The sequence below is a fragment of the Amblyomma americanum genome, chromosome 11 (assembly GCF_052857255.1).
Source record: "Amblyomma americanum isolate KBUSLIRL-KWMA chromosome 11, ASM5285725v1, whole genome shotgun sequence".
NCBI lineage: Eukaryota > Metazoa > Arthropoda > Arachnida > Ixodida > Ixodidae > Amblyomma > Amblyomma americanum.
The window spans coordinates 85606177-85620217 of record NC_135507.1 but is presented as its reverse complement, the minus strand read 5'-3'; the positions used below and the strand labels follow the sequence as shown (position 1 = coordinate 85620217).

Below are 14041 nucleotides of genomic sequence, written 5' to 3'. Positions count from 1 at the left end.
TTACATTTCGCGATGGTGGAGAGAGGGAGATTAGATAATTCAACCTTCAAAATAATCCCGGATTTTCTGCCGTTTCGCTGAAGTCGGAATTAATGAGTTTTTACTGCTAATCATGCTATTTTTAGTTCCCAGTCGTGTCAATTTGTGAATTTCAATTTGTTACTCATTTTGCATGACTGCAGTACAGATTGGATACTGTTACTTTTTCTAATCAAGCAATATACATTTCTCTGTAAGCCATGTTTATTTTTCATGGTGCTGTGTCAGTCTAGCTTAGTAAATACATAAAACTAGACTGACTAAGTGCGCAGTTGCAAAAACCATACACCATTTTGAAAGAAAAAAAAAAGAAATGACAACAATTACCTTTCGCTTAAATTTCTTGTTGTACTTAAGAAATATTTGCTATTCGATTCAATATTCAAAGGCATTTTTTCTTTATATTCATAACTGATTCATATTCAAAAATTCCAGTACCCACACACCCCTAATTACCACTGTTCTGGGCAGATTACACAATATTTGTGGCTCAGTGCTGCTGGCCCCGTAAATTTCTTTGCAGTGGGGTCTGCCTGACACTACAAATGCACCCAGTATACTGGTTAAGCCACAGACTAAGCCTGATGCAAAAATTCCTTGCCCTAAATGCACTTCATGGCGGTCAAGCAGATCATGCTTTCATACCCTAACTGCAACGGGGCAACACAATTTAACCGATGATAAATGACTTGCTCTAATGTGAGAAAAAAAAAAGACAATAAAAGAACTACTATGAGAAAAAAGAAACACAAGGATGTCTAATTCCATTATGCATTGGAAATGTGATAGCTGTTGATGCCTTTGCCGGAAGTAACCGGCGGGGCTTGTGAGACCCAGGTTGCTTTTCCCATACACCGCCTGCCAACCGTGGCACACTGCGAGGACCGTCCCGACACTCACCAGCCTGATGGCAGGTCCCATGTTCGAATCAGCTTGTCCATGGAGGAAGTCACCAACCAACGAGCATCAGGGCTGAAGGCCTGGGGCCAAAAAAAGAGAGAACACAGGAAAAGGAGAGTACAGTGTAATACACTTATAATGATACTACATAAACGATATATCCCTTATAACAATCAAATTCTTTAGACCTAGCAATTCTCCCATTGCCCCTATGCCCGCACACAATGATACAATTATCAGCGAAATAACAGATACAGCAACAGGATTCTGGCCACCCAGAAGGTGTTCACGACCAAAATTTGTCTGAAAGTTTGATAAAAAATAAAACACTCTGAAGTGAATGACGAAAAACTCCACAAACGGACCCGCGTGGTTGAATCGGTGGGGGGCATTGCGGCCTAGGGAACCAAGCACTATCGTAGTCACAATCGCTGGAGGGAGGAGCTTGCTTGGCGGCCGCCGCACAACGCTGTCTCACACAAGTGTAGTTTATACCTCATGTACATGTTTATGCACTCACTGCATGATATCCACCGCATTACATAGAAAATTAAATGTTTTCAGAACCAAAATAGTAGACGCATTCAGTGCGCGAGAGTGCCCATTATGCAATTTAGTGCAGTACTCCTTCACTTAGTGCAATTCTTTGTTGATGCCTGCATTCATTGCACTGCTTGCTACTCATGAGATAGCCTACCTGCCACCTAGTCATACCCAAATCAATGTCACCCACTCCTGCCTAATACTTGAGAGACTCAGGCGGTGGAAATCAATGAATTACTTGGAAGAAGACATCCCCAAAGTGCAGTAAAGATCAGCGAGTACACGGAGACAGCCAGGCAGGACTCACCATGTCAGTGACCTGGCTGTAATAGCTGGCAAAGGCTCGCACGACCCGACGAAGCTCCACGTCCACCACACAGACAGAGAAGTCGTCAGAGGCGACGGCCAGCATGCCACTGCGAGCACAAAAGGTGAGGCTGTTAGCTTGCACAAGAAAAAATGCAAGACAACAGACAAGCTGATGTAACTTTAAGTGCTGTCTTCCCTGCAGTAAGAGGGGTTCCGCTAAAAACCACATTGAACCTTGGTTGAAGAGGGCTACAGGCTCTTTGCCAGCAACAGTGCTCACAATTAGGCTCACAACTTCTGCACCGCTTTACAGTGCTCCAGTGCAAACCTGTTATGATGCCTGAAATTATAAGCTCATTGCTCGGTGTACAGCATCCGCACACTGTTAATGTCTCTGGGTCTTTTTCTATCGCAGAACACAGGCCACTACTGCTTGACAGAGATGGCTTTAAAAAGACACACTTCTCTGGCGAAGCAGCACAATGTGCAAGGTATGAAAGCATAACGCTTCTCTGATTTTGTAGAGGAAGAGATTTTCTAATATGTATCGTATATCACCGGTGCTATAAGGAGCACAGAGGTGACCGTTCCCTGGCTTCAAAGTTTTTCCTCTTCTCTTGCCCTTTTTGGCACACCACGACCCGCTACTCTCTGTCACAGATGACGATGCTCTGCTTCACAGCACACCACAATGTTGTGCTGCTCTTTTTGCTCGTTTGCAATGCAGTCAATAATTAGATGCACTTAAACTGCTCTCTTTGGGCCTCTCTGGGCCTCTGCAGCTTGGCTCCCTGGCTGCTTTTTAGTTGTCTGTATCCTCGTCGTGCTCCCGATTCACTATCATGCTGCACAAAAAAAGGACATGACAGGAAATACCAGATGAGACGCCAACGCATACTTCCGTTTCTTCTAATGTCACTGTTCATTATTCAGTTGGCAAGAGAAGATTGTCATTACTTTTTTTTAGAGCGAAAGCTCTACCCCTCCCGTACAAAGCTGAAGGTCATGTGGCTATGAAATTTGACCTTCAAAGAAGCTTGGCTCTGACGTCATGCCACGTGACTTGCCATGCCTCGCCACAGCTGCGTATACACAGCCGGCGGCACTCTCGCAACTGCCAGAAATCACATGACGTGCTGTTCGCTATATAAAATCGTGTGGCATTGCGCTTGCCTTCATACCTTAACAAAGCCTTCGCTCGTCTTATACTAGCTTCAGCCGGGTTGAACACAGCTCATTTTTTTTTCTCGCTTATTTTGATCCTGCAGCCAGACATTTCTAGTGAGCAGATACCTACATTGAAGCCCAATCCAGAAAAAGGCACCTGGATAATTCTACCTTAGCCAACCACTAAACATACACTGCCCCTACCCTGGACTGCGCTAGGTGAACGAGTAGGCGGTTTCGTTTGCCATCTTCAGGAATCTTTCAAAAGCATTTTGAGGCAAAAAACACAGCATAGCCATGAATCCACGTGCAGCCAGGTTCCTGTAATTTAGAATAGAGGCCAAGTACTATGAAGCAAACAGGCAGGAAAGCCAATATCACTTTCTGCAAACTGATGGTGGGCTTATCTTTGCAATTTTTCATATTCTTTTCTATGTAGCGCTTGTAATGATTAACCTCCTCTTTCTTATTTCCATAATTACAATTGCACTGCAGTGCAGCTCTTTTTTTACACATTTAAAATATTGTCTGACTTTTTGTATGTGTTTCTGCCCCGCCCATAAAAATCCTGCCAGGGATTGACAGTATTTATATAAATAAAACAAACAAAATCTAGAAGCGTCTCTTGTGTGCATTCCAGTTTTTAACTGCATTGTTAGGTTGCAAGCTGTTGTTAGGTACAAATATGGTTCTCAGGGTTTTTTTGTTTGTTTGTTTCTGTTGTGTACAACTGATAATCGCCACTTGGTTCAGGGTTTTGCACTGTACACAAGCCAGTGTTGGAATGGCATGACCGGTACTGCACATTGTGCTAAATAAATTACCGTTATTATTATTCAAACTGCTTCCACAAACTAATCGGAACTGAAAGTAGATGTCACTGACCTTTCGCGGTGCAGGCACGCTCTGGCCACAGGAGCGCTGAGTGCCACTTCCGTCAGCAGCCGCCCATCGCGGAATGCCCAAAACCGCAGGTGGCTGTCGGCACCACCTGTCACCACCACCTGGTTGAGTGCATCAGATGCAACACTCCTCACTGCCCCCTCGTGAGCTGCAAAGAGGCAAAACCACCAGAGAAGGGGAGCACGTGAGTGGATGCGCTACCTTTCTAGCATGCAATGGTGGGAACGGCCAACAACCTTTTGTACTAGCAGGCTTTGTAAAACTCAATTTGAAGCAGATTCTCATGTTTGTGGCACAAACCCGATACTAAGAACTGAGGTAAAAATGCAAATAGTATGCAGGACATTTCAGCTAACTTCAGCCAAGGCTGAAAAACAATGTGCTAGACGAAAGCTTGAAAGGTGCATGGTTGTAGACAGTCGTCATAGACACAGGTCTGCATATTATGTGCTAGACGAAAGCTTGAAAGGTGCATGGTTGTAGACAGTCGTCATAGACACAGGTCTGCATATTTCTTTGCACAAAACTTGAGCAGCATATTGAGGAATACCCATTTCCATTGTTTTCTTCTATGTATTCAAGGCAGTCTTTTTTTTTTACCCCCCATTTTAGCTGGCAGTTTGATATTTCCATAGCTCTGCCAAGCAGGCATCCGCAGTTCTTGCCTTCCTAGCAACAAATGTCGCCAATGTTCCCGCCATTGTAAATTTCTCTCTGTAGGATGGCTACAGAAGACACTCATTTGAATCTATTTTGGACAGAATAGACAAGTAGTGCACCCCAACTCTACAGCATTAGACGCAACCCAGTTTCGAGCCAATTGTGTGTAAAACCTCAACATAAATTAGCCAGCACTTCACCCAGGAGTGCAGTTGTGCCCTTGAACAAGCCTTGGAATCAAAAAGAAAATACAAAGGGAAGAGCAATGTCAGTTTCAACACAAGCCAGATACGAACAAAACTATTTGGGCTCAATGCAGCCAAATCAAAATGCCACTAAAGGTCTCCACAATACTGATAAACAATTACCATATTTACATTATTGTATGTTGACCAATCTTATTGTTTTGAAAATACAAAATTTGGGGGTCGACTTACAATTGAAACAAATGCATGGTGCCATCAATAAATGGCGAGAAAAATGAGATAAAGGGGCTGCTAGGGCACGGTTCGGAATTCGGCTATTTGCGCCCTTGTGTGAAAATATTTTTTTCTCTTTTTTTTTCACATTTACTGTGTCCTCGACGCTCATGGCAACTTCAATAAGTGATGAAAGGGCCACTGCTTCAATTGCAGCAGCAACGCCACTCGGAACAGAAGCACTTCCGGGGAGTGTCATTAGCTGTTGGAACAGCCAATACCGCTCATGCATAATTTCTCTTCGGCGCTTTTGGCTCTGTTTGCCACAACTGACTAGGTTGACCACATTTACCAGTTCTTACTGTCACCCTTCGTCAATCATGAGGAGCGCTTCGAGTTCGGTCAGCGTTCGGCGCTCGTTGACGATTGGTACATTCAAAAGGGCTATCATTCTTTACGCTGAAGAAACAAACAACCACGCACCAGGCTGCAAGTTGGACGTTTTGGAAACGGTGATGCTATGTCATCAGTGCTCCAAGTCCGGTGAGTGTCTGGTGCTCATTCATGACTAGTACATTCAATAGGGCTGTCACTCTTTATGCTGCAGGGACGAACAACTGTACGCCAGGACACAAGTTCGACATTTTGGAATGGGTGATGCTGGTGTGGCGGTTGCAGTGAGGCAAAACTTCGAGCTGTTCCAAACAATGTCATGGTATGGTTGTTTGCAAAGTATGGGAGTTTCGCTGGACGGCAACACCCTGTGAGTGAGACCGCAGCAGCATTGATGACAGCAGCAATAGTGAGGACTATAGCACAAGCGTGAACGAGTAGTCCAGTGACCAATACCTTTTCATTTTGGAATGTGCCCACGGTCATGCCCTTCATTTTTTTTCCTGACATGCGAAATGGAGGGATCGACTTCCATTCGAGTCGACTTATGAGAGCCTGGGTTTGCACATGACTGTTCATGAATACTTAAAAAGCTGACCGGCCGCAAAATATTAAAAGCGATGAAGCACTATCAAGGAAGAACACCTATCACAATAAAACCTTCACATTTTTGCCCATACATTAACCACTTTAATCAGTGACAGCTGCTAATAGCGTGACCTGATAACCGCACTCACCCAGCTCCTTGCCGTAGGCCATGCGGTGGATGCCAGACTGGATGTTGAAGCGGTCCACGTGGCCCGAGCTGTAGCCAATGGTCACAAAGTTCCCACAAGCACTGAGGGACACGCACTGCAGGAGCAACAAAAACATGGGCTTGAACAAGCAAGCAAAAAGGAAACACCAGTAACAACCACACTGATCTGCAGCCTTTAAGAACAAATGCACCACTCCAGATCTGCAACAAAGCACGGCTTGCCCGCTTGTAATACAAGGTCTCAAGATATTTAGTAAGCTAACTTTCCACTCAGATCAAATTAACTATATCATTCAGGAATTCTTCAACTTCCTAAGGCTTTTTTGGCTACAAAGGGAATGCCCATAGGAGACAACTGTTGATTGATAAGCTAAGGAATGAAGAGACGAGGTATTGAAACACCAATTCGAATTTTGACACAAAGAACTCTTAAGATAAGCAATTAAAAATAGAATTACCTATTTAAGCTTACTGTGCGACATGAAAAACTTTTCACTTAAACAATATTCCAACATACATTGGTTCAAGTTAACTAGCATTTATAAACTCTATACACCTGCCCTATCGAAAATTATTAGGCTATGTATCCTCGCATCATCTATGCCCTTTCTTGAGTGGAGGCACAAAAAATTTGAAGGGGACACTTAAGCTCTTCCTTAAGGGTATGATGCAATAGCAATAATGGGTTAATGCAAATACAGTCGAACCCGGATATATCGAATTCGACGGGGATCGGAAAATAGTTCGATATAGTGAAAATTCGATATACAGATATAGGCCAAAAAAGCACTCGCGATCATAAAAAATTGTGGCTTACCAATTGGAACAGCCGCGAATCACATAGCATGTGCACACAATATGAAAGCGCTTTATTTCACGGAAAAAAAAATCACTAATTTTGGGCTGCTTTTTCCTCTGGGAAATGAAGTTTAAAACACTAGTTTCAATCTTCTCGAGACTGTCTAGGTGCGAGAGCCCAGTGCCTTCCATTTCGCCGCAACAGCGCCGAATCAGGCTGAACGCTGACGCCAGTTCAGTGGCTGTGCACGGACGCATTTCTTCAAAAACACAGTTGCCCTCGTTGTCGCTGGAATCACTGTCTTGAACGCCAGCTATTCCGGCCACAATGTCCTCATCAGCGAGGTCGGCTACCGCTTGAACTTTGCTGTCAGCGTTAATGAAGTCATCAACAGTAACTTCGGGCGGGACGGTGCCGGAAAAATTGGACAAGTCGCGGAACGCGTCCTCCAAGCACTCATCGTCATCTAAAGCTTCCGGACATTCATCTCTAGCCACTTCAAGGCCTGCCTTCCCAAAACAGTTGGCTACTGTGGCCTGCTTCACGTCGCCCCAAGCGCCGGTAATCATCTGGATCGCGCCAAGCAGGTCAATCTTGAGATCGGTTCCCATGCGGAGGTTTATGAGGAGCCGTTGAATAAGTCGCTTCCGATAGCCTACCTTGAATGCCTTTATGATACCCTGGTCGAGGGGCTGCAGTCTCGCTGTGGTGTTCGGCGGGAGAAACTTCAATTCGATGTGCTGCAGCTTGCAAGTTGTTTGATGGGCCGAACAGTTGTCTACCAGAAGGCAAACTCGGCGGCCCAACTTGCCCAACTCAGCGTCCCAAGCCTGCAGCCATTCAACAAAAAGTTGACGTGTCATCCAGGCCTTCCTATTACAGCCGTAGCGGACGGGAAGCTGTTTACAGTTCTTGAAGCAGCGCGGTGACTTGCTCTTCCCGATCACGAATGGCCGTAGCTTGCACGAGCCGTCCATGTTGGCTGCAAGCAGCACCGACACACGCACTTTGCTCATTTTACCACCGTGGCATGTGGTTCCACGAAGAGCGAGTGTCTTATTCGGCAACATTTGCCAAAAGAGACCAGTTTCGTCTGCATTAAAGATTTCTGCAGGCGAAAACTTCTCAGTGATCTTCGGCCACTCCTCAGAAAGCCACTGCTGCATCTCCTGGCTGCTGACAGCCCCACTTTCGCCTGAAATGGCCTTTCCTACAATGCCGTGGCGGTTTTTAAACCGTTGCAGCCATCCAGTTCCACCGCAAAAGTTCTCTTCGCCAAGAGCCGTAGCAAACCATTTGGCCTTTTCGATTAAGGTCGGGCCATCCACGGGAATATTTTTCGCTCGGATTTCAAGAAACCACGTGTAGAGTGCCTTCTCCACTTTGTCAAAAGCAGCAGGGCGCACACGACACGCTCCCGAGCGACTTTCCTCACCAGCTTTAAGCTTGATGTCCTGCTTGTTCTTTAACAACGTACTTAAAGTACTCCGCGGAATGCCGAATGCGTCTGCCACGGAGGACTTCTTTTCTCCATTCTCGACACGCCGGATTACTTCAAGCTTTCTTGCAAAGTCCAGATTCTTCCTCTTTTTTATGTCCGCAGATGCCATAGCTCACCAGATGACTGCAATCACACACGGCACGTTGAAACAGAGGTACGCACAACAACACGCACGATGTGCAGATGGAGCAGTCCGAGCGAAGCCTGTTCGAGAGACAGTGAGACAGTCAACGGGGCTGCGAAGGAACGACAAAGGGAAAAGAAAGAAGAGAGCGGGGAAAAAGATCAGCCGTCGAAGGCGCTATGTTCGTTTTTTGAGCCCTCTCTGGCTCTCTCGTCTCCCCTGGCCCACGAGGCACCCACGAGCGACCGTGCCGACCCTTCACTCTCTCTCTCTCCCTTTTCCCAGGAAGCGTGGCTTGGAAACGTTGCCGCGTCTCCATGCCGCGCGCTCTCTTCGATGAGCTCCAATGCCCTTGCCCAATGCACACGCCGGCGGTAGAGGAGGAGCGAGAGAGCTCGCGCCGGTGGGGCGCAAGAACGGGGGAAAGGCTCTCCGTCTCCGTCGCTAGGCGACGGCCGCGCATGCGCAGAGGAGGAGCCTGCTGACTGACTCTGCGGAAAAGTTTACCTCTCAGGACCGGACACGAATGTCTTTGGGAAAAGCGCACCTTCCAGGGGCGCGGCGCAGCGCGCCGTTCGATATATCGAATGTCCAACGAAAATGGAATTCGATATACTACGCAATTGTCCTATACTTTTACATAGTATTTTCAAGGGGGTAATCTGTGTGTTCGATATAGCCAATAATTCGAAATATGCGGGTTCGATATATCCGGGTTCGACTGTATATGCGAAATTGGTCATTCTTGATTTTCATAGATCCCTGAGAGTCCTCATACCGCTCAGGGTACAGTGGTGCAGCAGCTAAGCGATGCACCACTGCCCTTCCAGACCTGCAATCAAGCCCTACTTGCCCGCTTGTAATACAAGATATTTAGTAATCGAACTTTCCACTGAAATCAAATTCTGCACCACTGCCCTGCAATGGCTGCCACTGGTGGGGTTTGTGTGAGCCAGGTTGTTCTTCCCGAGCAACCTCTCACAATCATTTAGCTGCCGCCTGCCACGGTGGTCAGTTGGCTCAAAATCTGCTGGGCAGGTTGTGATGACACCACAAAGTCCTATGACCCAGGTGGCTCGCATAGGTTGCTTCTCTGGGGATTTTTATTGGCTCACAATGCCGATGACGCCAGATTTTATGCAGAATGGAAGCCTCAACGCTATTGTCAGTCTGAATAATACGAAACTGCCCAAACGTACGCCCTTAGTGAATCTACATGTCCATCTTTTCTTCTCACTTAGCTCAGGTATGCCGGAGGGCTTCAGGGGCAACACAGCAGCAGTGCTCACCAGTGCGGAGACGCCCTGAACACCCTTGAAGCGGTCGTGGAGCAGCTGGTGCTTGCCCATGCAGCAGCGGTCGTAGGACCAGGTCGTGACCTTCTTGATGCCCCGGTGGCAGGCTGCTATGCTGTCCCACTCCTTCTCCCGCGTTATCTCTGGAGGATGAAAAGAAACAATGCAGCAGTTAGCCAGCACACTGCAAGGTTCACTTTCACCAGGACAAACTGTTGACCCTTGGCACCCAAGTAAATTGGTAACCATGCAATGAGTCTTCCAACTACATTTGGGACATCACCATCATCGGCCTGACTGCACCCACTGCAGGGCAAAGGCTTCTCCCATGTCTCTCTAATTAACCATCTCCTTTGCCAGCTGCGCCCGCCATATGCCCGCCAACTTCTTTATCTCATCCGCCCACCTAACCTTCTGCCGACCCCTGCTACGGTTACTTTCTCTTGGAATCCACTCCGTTACCCTTAATGACCAGCGGTTATCTTGCCTTCGCATCACATGCCCTGCCCTAGCCCATTTCTTCCCCTTGATTTCGACTAGGATGTCATTCACACGCATTTGTTCCCTCACCCACTCTGCCCGCTTCCGTTCTCTTTACGTTACACCTATCATTTTTCTTTCCATAGCTCGCTTCAAACTGAGGGCACTTGGGGGGGGAAGGAAATAAGTGCTTTCTCAAGTGGCAGAACTAGTGCATTAGTACACATGCACCATTTCGACATTAGCAATCTTGCACCAATCTCCTTCACCTCACTAGCAGGGTGAACAATGGCTATGTGCACAATGGCATTTGCTTGTGTAATGAATCCACTCTCACAATAACACCCCCCCTTTACTTTTGTTGTCGAGAATTAACTTTTTTTCTATGTCTTCGCTTTCCTTAACGCATTCCTCAATTTCGTGCCGTCCACAGCGCAGATCTTTACAGTGTGCCAAGATGTGACACGCCTACAGCATCACGGAATGTTTATCCTTTGACGAGAGCTTCTGCAGGGGTGGCGCACTCAGCGAACTTGGCCAAATGCAAAGAAACTGTGCATCCTTGACAAAAGCGCCGACGGCGGTGGCTTGCTCGGGTGAGCTGCTACATGTTTGGCTGCGCCAGAGAATGCTTACAAAGCCAACCTGCGCTCAAGCCTCAGAGAGGAGTGCAGCAGTTTAAACCAGAATGCTTTAAAACATTCTCTACACCGAACTGCTATGGAGGGCACAGGACCTTCAGACCCCCAAGAGATTTGATGAGGTCGAGATGGGGAGCGAAAAGTGCCTAACCCCTCTCACGCCACAGCTGACACTTAAACATTTGCATGACAGCCTCGTAACTGTCATACGGGTTTTTTTCTAACCTCGCCTAAAAAATTTGCACCTGATCTTCACACTGGAAAATTTGCAGCGCAGCAGTAACAAATACGAGACGAAAAGGACGCAAACACAAGCGCTGACTAACAACTGTGTTTTATTGCTCTGAGCCAGCCTATATAAGAACTAGGTACAAAACAACAAAACAGAAACCAACACATCACCTCACGCATTCGTGGCACGATTATCGGAATTGTCTCCCGTTCCTCCAATCTTTCGTCCTATCATTGGCGTTCAGAAATGACATTTCTTTTTCACTAAGGCACACAGAGGGGTTGCTGACACACTTATCTGAGCATTTTGATATCGCCAGAGCTTCTGCTATCAACCTCGTGGTTGATCTGCTCAGGGCTGGCTTCAAGGCTAGACAAAGCATGTTTGCTTTATCTCACAGCAATTGGCCGGCCCCACTGACTATCACAAAATCGTTGGATCGCGCCATGATACAGCAAAAAGCTTTCGAAGCGAACAAAGCTAAACATGAGCAAAACGAATTCAGCTGACCACGTTCCTTTGTTGTTGATGAATGGATTAATGGATGGAGAGGAGAACGGACATACAACACGAAACTTCAACTCTCGCAAAGAAAAAATCTGTAGGAACATTTTCCCCGTGTAGTGAACCGTCCCGCTCAAGTTGATGTCAACTTTTTCGGGAAAAAAAGTGGGCTCAATAAGCAAGTAAACACAGTATCTGAAATAAGAATGTATGGGTCACTAATGGCTCAAGGAACTAAAGAGAGAGACAATTCTTGTGCAGGTTATACGGGTAGAACTTCAAACAAGTTATAGGCAAAAATTTTCCCTTAGAAAGCTTTAGACTTTTTTTTTACCTTAAAAATTTAGCACACACTTTATCTGCGTTATTCTTCAAAATTTGTTACCAAAATGAATTCCTGCCATTCATCATTTATTCTTGATCACGCTGATTTTCTAGCATTTTCGGGGATTCTTTTACCTCGAAGGCTTCTCAAGTGTATATTTAAAGCAGGAGGTAACGGCACCTAATAAAGCATATTCTTTTTCACATACACAGTGATGTAGGTAACATGCAACATGACCTTCACATGCTGAATCCCATTCAACATTATGAGCGATGTTGACTTCACATTAACGACGCAGATATCAATGCATACCTATTCATTGTGAACTGCCCGCAACAACCCACAGTAAAACTTCATTAATTTGACCCTCACCAATTTGGAAAAGTAAATAATTCGAAATCTTATCCACTCACGTCAAATATACCGTATTTACTCATGTATAACCCGCCCCTGCATACAGTATTGTGCGTTTTTATCGCTGACACTTTCAAAAATTTCCCCGCCTCAACCGCTGGCTCGTTTGCGGTGAAACTGCACACAGAGCTTGCGTATTATGGTAACTTTTGTATCGTAGCAAGTTTGACAACGGTACTTACTTAGTTGAGCCATGCATGATGCGAAAACATAATCGTCTACGTAGAGATCGGCAACCAAAACCCGCAGACGACGCTTTTTCGCTGAAGGGCGGCAGTGGCGCCACCTGTTTGCGGTAGCGCAAAGCGTCACGACAAGGCCATCTCGGCCCTGCAAGTGGTGTACTCGGTAGAGTCTTGCGCTTGAATATTACATACGGGCGCAGTTTGGTGCCGTCGGCCAAAGCACACAACATCACTGTGTAGCGCAGCTTGGTGTTGCCGCCAGTCAGCACACTAACAGATTTTGCGCCCTTTTTTTCCAGGGTCGTGTCCATGGGCATCTCGAAATATACTGGTGTTTGGTCAGCATTTCCCAGCTGAGATAGCAAATAGTTGCGCTCTTTCCTCAGTCCGATGACGTAACGTTGAAAGTTGAGCAGCTTCTCCTCGTAAGCGTCGGGAAGCCGCTGGCACATGGTAGTTCACCGCCGCATCGAAAATCCATGCCTGGCCATAAAGCGCTGCAGCCATCCACGGCTCGCATGAAACTCACGTGGAATATTCATTTCCCGGGCCAGCTTCAGGGCTTGCATCTGCGCCATCTCTGTAGACACAGCGTGGCCACGACTCCTCTGCTCCTCAATGAATTTGGCAAGCTGCGTCTCGAGGTGAGGGCATGCGCCAGTCTTCGGGCCGCGAAACGCTCGCCTGTCCTTGTTCGCAGCTTCGAGAGAGTCTTTTTTCTTCCGCCAGTCGCGAATGCAAGATTCGTCGACATCGTTCTTTCTCGCAGCAGCTATGTTGCCGATTTGTTCAGCAGCGGCGACGATACTGAGTTTCTCCTTCGCCGTGAATGATTGCCGCCGAGACACACTCATGATGCCTAAACAAGGCTGGCCAACTGTGCAAACTGGGCGTACAAGAAACGGCACCTTACTCAAGGCCCATCAACGTCTGAACAAAGCGTATGCAAAGCGTGCGAAAAGTGTGGCTGGCGTGGCGCTATAGACTAAACAGACTATGGATGTGGATCTGGCTATGACCTGCGTTGGCCTCTTGTTGGCTGGATGGATGATAGTGGCTTAGCCCTTTGTAACGGGCGGTGGCTTGCGCCCCCTAGCCCAGGATCCCCTTAATTTTGTTCGTATTGTGGACTGTAATTTGGCCCTCTTTTATAGACTCACTCGTCCTTAGCCCTTTTCCACCAATCTTCCAACCTACTCTTTGTCACCATTACCCTTCTCTCATCCACCCGTCCGTCCTCCCCTGCAAATCCCAGGGCACCCTCTATATCTATCGCCGCGTCTTCGGCAATGTCCGGGCGAAGTGTTCTGCACCGCAAAACGATGTGCTCCGTGGTCTCCGCTTCCACATGGTCTTCTTCCAGTCCATACTGGCCTTCGGTGGTCAAAAGGATGGTGCAATATTAATATGCACTGCAACACAGTGCAGGAATATTCGCGTATTACCCGCAC

At 46.8% G+C, this 14041-nt stretch overlaps 1 protein-coding gene across 1 annotated transcript in view; it reads right to left on the bottom strand.

The window, feature by feature from the left end:
• Window positions 1-14041, bottom strand: part of LOC144111490 (WD repeat-containing protein 36) — a 58457-nt gene that overhangs the window by 24459 nt on the left and 19957 nt on the right. Inside the window, 5 exon segments of the mRNA XM_077644803.1 lie at window positions 940-1019; window positions 1790-1898; window positions 3844-4009; window positions 6071-6185; window positions 9804-9952. Coding sequence (XP_077500929.1) covers window positions 940-1019; window positions 1790-1898; window positions 3844-4009; window positions 6071-6185; window positions 9804-9952 — 619 coding nt within the window.